Source organism: Mesitornis unicolor, unplaced genomic scaffold (genome assembly GCF_000695765.1).
Source record: "Mesitornis unicolor isolate BGI_N332 unplaced genomic scaffold, ASM69576v1 scaffold2314, whole genome shotgun sequence".
NCBI lineage: Eukaryota > Metazoa > Chordata > Aves > Mesitornithiformes > Mesitornithidae > Mesitornis > Mesitornis unicolor.
This window is the reverse complement of record NW_010177823.1, coordinates 37008-44507: the sequence shown is the minus strand read 5'-3', so window position 1 is coordinate 44507 and position 7500 is coordinate 37008. Positions and strand designations below refer to the sequence as shown.

General features: G+C 44.3%; 1 protein-coding gene across 1 annotated transcript; it reads right to left on the bottom strand.

The window, feature by feature from the left end:
- Positions 1–7403, bottom strand: APOBEC2 (apolipoprotein B mRNA editing enzyme, catalytic polypeptide-like 2). The gene is made up of 2 exons (XM_010182221.1): positions 7237–7403; positions 1–549 (listed from the first exon to the last, which is right to left on the bottom strand). The coding sequence occupies exons 1-2, from the start codon at positions 7359–7361 to the stop codon at positions 9–11; spliced, it is 666 nt and encodes a 221-aa protein (XP_010180523.1). The 5' UTR covers positions 7362–7403; the 3' UTR covers positions 1–8.
- Positions 7404–7500: the final 97 nt, after the last annotated feature.

Below are 7500 nucleotides of genomic sequence, written 5' to 3'. Positions count from 1 at the left end.
CGTAAGCCTCAGTGCAAAATCTCAGCCAGCTTTTCCTCGTAATACTGGAAGTTCTCTTGAATGTCCTCCCACGGCACGAAAGCCTTGGCTTCCTCTCCTTCCTCGGGTTCCACAAAGTTCTGCCACACATACTCAAAGTCTTGAGGCTTCATGATCCTCAGCTTGCAGCCGGCCGACTTCATGTTTTTCAGGGCAGCCTGCATCTCTGGCTCTTCCCACATGAAGAGCCGCCCGACCATGATTGTCAGGCGCAGGTTCTTGTTCTTCTTCAGGGTCTCGGTTATCCGCTCGGCACAGGTCACGCAGGGACTGGAGGAGACGTACCAGGTGATGTTGTAGCGGAGGCTCGATTCGCATTTGGGTAAGATGGTGTTGAAGAAAGCCATTTCTGCGTGGGCGGCTGCGTGCTCGTCTTCCAGGTAACCCCGGGAAGTCACCGACTCTCTGCCTTGGGTCTCCAGAACATAGCACAGGAAGGTTTTGTTCCTGCCGGAGCTGTACTCCACGTTTCTGAACTGGAATTTGAAAAATATGGCTGGGAGGCGCTCCCTGTGGAGAGAGGAGAAGCGTCTCAGAAGCAGGCAATAAAGGTTACAGCACTGGTTTAGTTCCTCTGTGATCTTGTCCAAGTTGCTGCATCTATTACAGCTGTATTTCTCCATGTATTAAAAGGAGGTGCCTTTTAATAGGATAAATACACATCAAAACCTAAGATATTCAGCTAGTTCTGCTGTGGGGTGAGGCATCCAGGCCCATTCTTACTACCTGATCGTTTTCACTTAATTTTAACAGACTAGTACTGGGAATTTCTGGTATCTGCATTGAGATATTTGAAGAGGAGCTTGCTTCTGAAGTGTATTTCTTAAGACTATGATATTTACTGCTCGTAAGGAGGGACAGCAGTTGGCATTTTCCCAGTCTTAATGCACCCATAGACTGAACTGTTCTGTTTTCTAGGCCGTTACTATAGCTCTTCCAGAGTGCTGGTGCAATGTTAATCAGTCCTAAATTGTTAGGATGATAACTCTGGCCTTGCTAATTAATGTTTTACCCCCAGTGCTTTTGCAGTCTGGATTTCCTCTGAGTAGAGACAAGCGTGACTGCTCTTGCAGTTTTTATGTGCTCTGCTTTTATTCTTCCAGTATCAGTTGAATATTAATATGCAGTAAGGCTATATAGTGAGTTTAGTTTAATAAAATATCCGAGATCAAATCTAACTTTGCTATGAAAAAGTGTTTTACCTACTGCAATTTGATAGCTGACACTACTGATAAACTTCAGATACTTCTTGTTTTTCATTTGTTGTGCGCCTCTTCCAGCCTGGGTTTCTAAACGAGCATAATCCAAAGTGAATCATCGCGGTGAGTAATGTGTTTGCAGTTGTCTTTCACCCAAACAAGGTAGTCTGCTGTTATTCAAGGAAGGTAAAATTAATCCCTTAAAATGCAGTGTATAGCTTTTGATGCATTGCTGACTGAAGAAGCTGCAATCTTGTAGTACCTGTTCTTTTCTGATGGAGTACCAGGCTTTCCTGATCGCTCCCTGTGGCTATGGAGCAAATCAGCACAGGAACCAGTACTGGAAGGGTGTTAGGTGGAAAAATGAGTAAGATCCTGCAGCCAACATGCCTTGTGACCTGCTACGTGCTGCAAAAGATGGGAATGAAGCCTGCACAAGGTGGAACGACGACAAGTAGTAACACAACATTTCATTTATTACGCACTAATCATCTTCTGGCGTGTTGTACTCCTCTCATCTGAGCTTTAGGTGGACCTATAACCTTGATATTCCCAGCGAGGCAATAATGAATCTTTGTAAAACAGTAAGTGGCTTATTCATCCCTGTCTCATTTATAGTCAGATGATAATGTCAGGCCTCTCCAGGGGGTGCACTGAGCAAAGGTCAGCAGAGATTCTCAGACTCGTGGAAATTTTAATTGGGGAGAGCAAGGAGGCTGCAGGAGAAGTGGCAAAGCATCGCTCTGCTGAGAGGAAAGAGCAGTTTGTGATGCAGCATCTCCTAAGATGTCTCCAGGGACAGCGGGAGTGAATGGTATGGAAAAGAGCGAAGAGAATCAGAATCGGTGTGTTGTGCTCGCTTAGCGATGTGGGAAATGCCGGTGTGGGCCACAGGGAGAACGTGGGGTGGCTGCAGTCAGGAGTAAGAGCTGCTCATGAAGAGCTGGGTCTGATGCCTTTTAAAATGAGTGATGTCCTATGGAGTGCGATGGACGAGGCTTTGCTAGGCCTGCATGACACTGCTCCAACAGCACAATGTCCTGTGCAAATCACAGAATCACACAGAATCACAGAATCGCTAAGTTGGAAAAGCCCTCTGAGATCATCACGTCCAACCGCTCCTGTCTACCCCCTAAACCATATCCCTAAGTACCTCGTCTACCCGCTCTTTAAACACATCCAGGGATGGTGACTCCACCACCTCCCTGGGCAGCCTGTTCCAGCTTCTGACGACCCTCTCAGTAAAGAACTTCCTCCTTATCTCTGACCTGAACCTCCCTTGGCACAGCTTGGTGCCGTTTCCCCTTGTTCTATCCCCCATCACCTGGGAGAAGAGCCCAGCACCCACCTCTCTACAAGCTCCCTTGAGGTAGTCCCCTCCAATCAGAGGGATTGGAAGGGGAAAGGCTGAACAGAAAGACCAGGGAAGGGCACTCGAGGGTTCTGCATGTGGCTGTTAAGATTACATTTTACATATTACATTCTGTACTGTAAGCAAATGGCTTTTTGCTTAGAAGAGAATTGGAAATAGTGTGCTGTGTATGTGCATAGCTCAGTCAATTGTAGCAATTGTCAAGCTGCTCTGGCTGTGTTATTTTAAAAGTTTAAATACCATTTTCCATCAATGTTTAATTCCACTTTAAAAGTTTCAGACGTTTCTCTTTGCTATGTGTGTATTCCGTACCTGTCTTAATGCAACGAGGGGTTTTCTCGCTGCCAAAGGCCTGTGGCATTTTTTGGCTCTTGTGATTGTTAAGGCATTAAAAGAACACCCTCTTGATTTAATTTTTGATGATACTACAGTAGTACCCAGGGCCCAGTTGTGCCTACGACCCAGATTCACAGTAAAAGGCCTGGAGTTACGGTTCCCTCTTCTGTTTTGGATTTCCCAACAGTGAGATTTTCCAGATGAACGACTTCCCCTGGACTATCAGAGCGCTGAACCAGCCAAATGGCGTGAGGGTTGACGCGGCTGGGTTGGCACCGCTGTGCTCTGTACTGAGGGAGGGAGGTCGTTATTCTTCCAAATGCAAGATGTACGAGTAGGAACAGTTTTGTTCCCAGAATTGCATCTGCACTGGGAATATCCCCTGGTGCTGTCAGTCAAGGGCCACCGTCATTCTCTTCACACACCATTGATTCATGACAGTGGCAGTTTAGAGTGTGAGTTTGGCTTTAGAAATTTAACTAGAAGTGGGTTTTCAGCTGCTTCTTAAACGATATAATTAAACGCTTGCATTGTTCAATTCTGCTCAGATGAGATCTGCACAAGACAGGACTTAAACAGCAGAAAATCCAGTTTGGGAGCCTATTACTGTGTTAGCTGGCAGTGTATTAATGAGGGGTGAGAAGCAGTAGTGTGGGTACAGGCTTTAATTTTGATTAATGAGCAAATAAATCATGCTGCTTGGGTGTGATTTGGTCTGTGGATCTCTGGTTTGCATTGAGAGTTTGCACAGTTCTAGATAAGGGAAACTTGCGCTGCTTTGCACAATTTCTAAACTACCCAGAAAGACAACTTTAACGTTCTTTTCTTAGCGTTTTGACCTCTGTTACATTAAGTGACTTAAAGTTACCTCTTGGAGTGAATCTCCTTTCCTTAAGAAGCATTGCGAGACTTGCACTGATTTTATTAAAGAGCATTATCAGACTCTGATTTAGCACAGTGCCTCGTATTCCCTGAACTCCTTTCTCTTGTTCTTTGAGACAAAGAAATCGCATCCTTCTGAGAATAGCGTTTTTCCTGCTTTATATCCTAGATAATTAATGGTTCTTTGGTTAATTATTTGACGGTTCTTTAATTAATGATTTCTTTCAAGTCCAGCTGTGTCGGGTCTCACACCAGCCACCCATTGCCTTGTTTCAGAGCTAAGTCTGTAAGGCTGCAATAAGTTGTTTTAAAATAACATCAGGTATTTCAATGCAGTGCATCAGAGTCACATGGAGGTTTATTCCTGATTTAACTCTGACTGCAGAGCGGTTACATCAGTGGTGAGGTTGGGTCTGTACCTTTTGATGAACTGCAGCGCTCTGTTCCAGGATGCATTGACTCAGAGGGGTATTTAGTCAGGCTTTTTAATGGATTTTAGTGCTTATCATCTCGGCGTCTGTCTAAGATTATCAGGGATGTTCGCCTAAATCTGTCCTCCTAGCAACATGGAATATGCATCGGCTTAATTAATAAGTTTCCGATGAGGAATATAAACAAAGCTGAGGGCATTTTCCAAGTCTATAAGTAGCTGGTGGAGAGCTTGGAAAATTTGCTGACCATGGCCACAGAGGCAGCCAAGGAGCTGTGTGTGCTCATTAGCAAGAATCTGCTTAATCCCGTGTAAACCGGAGCAGGGAGGGCAGTGCAGTGCAAGTGTGAGCTGTAAACCTCTGTCCTGGCAGGGCTTAGCTGAGTCCTTGCTGTGCAGCTCTGCGTGCAGTGCGGATTTGAGTAAGGTGCTTGCTGTATGTGCATATTCCTTGTCTTTAACTTGGGTCCTGTGAGTGATTGGGAAGCCTCATAATGAGGGATTCTGCAGTGGAGGAATGGGTGAGAACAAACCCTGTGGACACCGAGACTGCATTTGTGCTGAAATGCTGCATAATCTCGCTTTTGAATTACAGCACGCTTGGCAGTTTACCCTCATAACTTATGGCAAAGTGAAGTGTTGTAATTGCATTGTTAATCTGGGTAGATTAAAACTCTTTCCAAACAATTGAGCATCAAAACGCATCCCTGCAATAGCTGTGTCAACTACTACAAAAGATTACGACAACTTCTTGGGAAACTCGGATCTAGCTTAGAACAGAGCGTTTCTGAGTAAAGGACTGACTCTTGGCAAGCCCATTTTCCCATGTTTGAATGACGGGTGGTGCACAAAGGTTAATGTTATCTCTATTTTGCCCAATTATTTTGTTGTTCCAACATTAAGGAAACAACGCCGACAAAATATGCCCAGGAGATGTGAGTTCCATTCTCACATTTCTTATACTGGAAGCTATAAATGCTTAACATAAAGATTTTGTCATCTCGCATGTGGCTTCACAATCTATTAAAATAGACAAATGTCAGGTATTTCAGTGTCTAAGCTAATTGCTTTTCTGCTCTTGGTTTTTCTTACAATTAGTGAAGAAGTTTACTGCCCATTTCCCTCTCTGGTAAAGGCATCATATCCAGTGTAAGACTTGCAGGTAAGGTTAGATGGATATAGATATAGGTGCTATAGATATAGGTGCTATAGATATAGGTGCTATAGATATAGGTGCTATAGATATAGGTGCTATAGATATAGGTGCTATAGATATAGGTGCTATAGATATAGGTGCTATAGATGATACAGATATGGTGTGTGTATATATATACGTATACACACTCAGAGCTACTGCATAGCTGGGTAGGAGAAGAAAATGAGAACTTCTAATAAGAGAATAAAAATGTGGGATTATCTAAAAGATGCTTTAAGATAACAGGATGTATTCTTTAGCTCTAAATATTTGTTCAACAGCTGTTTATACCATGGTCTTTGGTTATTGAGCCCATGAAACAGTGTCCTTTTGCTTGCTTTTTTGACAGCAATTCACAAATAAACACGTTCATGCTGGGCTTATTGATTATAGGAAGCCTGCAATGATCAACTGCAAGAGGAACCAGGGATTTGTCACTGCTAAAGGAGCCTCATTTACACCCTATGAAAGTGTAAATAAGTGGTTATTTAAATGTCAGGAAACGTACACAGATGGGGCTTATATTTACCCAGGACTGTGTTGAGCTGAATGTTGACAAAAAAAGGAGTTAATATTCTCAAACAGAGTAATTAGGTTCCCAGTATTTTTCTTGTAAGCCAGACTCCTTAGAGCTATGAGCAACAGCTTGAAAACTTGGCCGTCTGTCACAAAATGCCACCAATTCAAGGGCTAAAACTGAAATGCAATGTAATTGAATTTAAGTGCTTCCACAGTTGCAGTTATGGGCTTTCTCATAATTCACATAACTGGCTTTAGTGGCTGAACATTTGTAAATAATTAGAAAAAATTTGTAAGTAATTAGCCATTTTTTGGGTAAATAATTAGCCAATTTTTCCCCAATTTTTTAAAAACCTTTCTTACCGGTGACCACATCAGAGGCAGAAGGATTCCCAGTGGGATTTTACAGCCTGGCCTGAGCTTTACGTTCAAGCAGCTGGAAGAAATCATGGGTTTGGTTTACGCGCTGGGAACGCTGCCTTGGTGACCGCCAAGGGAGACGAGAGGGATGAATGGCACAGGGCATCTCGCTGCCACTACAGTGAGTGTTTTGAAATGCTTAGAGAGAGCAGATTACAGCGGTTTTTCTGGTTGCGGCTGTCAATTCTATCCAACAGAGTTCAGCTTCCTGGTGGATATCTCTTATATCTGCCTTTTTCAAAGGCCAGGCTCGCTGGAGCAAAAGGAGCTGCTCACTGCGTTGCTGCCTTGCAAACTGCCAATTGTTTTGTGCATTTCTGTGAATTCGGCTTTTTTGAAAGTCAGGCTCCAGCTGTGGGTGTGGAGCCCTTGAAAATGTGGACTTTTGGCTCTCTTGAAGAATCTGTCCCTTAGGTCCATAAAGCAAATCAGCCATAGCAGGGGTATTTTTCCTGATCCACAGATAGAGAAACTTTCAGCCAGGAGCCATTGATCACACCAAGAAATCAATATTCAGTGTTCATCAAGGGCCAATCTCGGTACCGTCAGGTGAGCGATCCCACTGCGGGCAGCGGGGCTGCGTACGCTGCACGGGAATCAGTCAGCGCTAGGAAACAGAGCTGCTGTATACATCAAACGGGTTCATCTGCCTGCCTGGTGTGAATCCATCCTCTGTAAAACTCAGTAAAACCTTTAACAACATCCCACGATAGTAAGCCGTATTTAAGAATACTCAGAAATGGCTGAAGATGCCATCTTTAATTACCCAATGTAAGGCAGAGACCTTTGGCCATCGCCACTTCACCCCCTTACACCCTCATATTTATACCTAAACCTCTCTTACCCCGTCACGATTTCAAAGGGTGGCAGATCTTCCCGCTTCACCTTCTTCTTTTTGCCCTCGCCCTCCTCTGCATTCTCAGGTTCGCCGTTCTGGGTGTTGCTGGGCTCCTCCTGCTTTTCTGCCATCTTCCTGGGTATGGAGGAGAGGTTGAGTTTTGGCCACTGGGAAGAAGAAAGAGCGATTTCTGAGAGCTCCAAGGGAGAGGAGACGGCAGAGGGAGGAGGGGAAAAACAGAGCTGGGAGATCCTGCGCTAGGCACAGTTG

What these genes read in the sequence shown, in the direction of transcription:
- APOBEC2 (XM_010182221.1), bottom strand. Translation starts at nt 7,361, where the DNA reads ATGGCAGAAAAGCAGGAGGAGCCCAGCAACACCCAGAACGGCGAACCT. An exon ending in CCCTTTGAAATCGTGACGGG is followed by an intron (nt 550 to 7,236) that starts GTAAGAGAGGTT and finishes CTCTCTCCACAG; the next exon opens with GGAGCGCCTCCCAGCCATAT.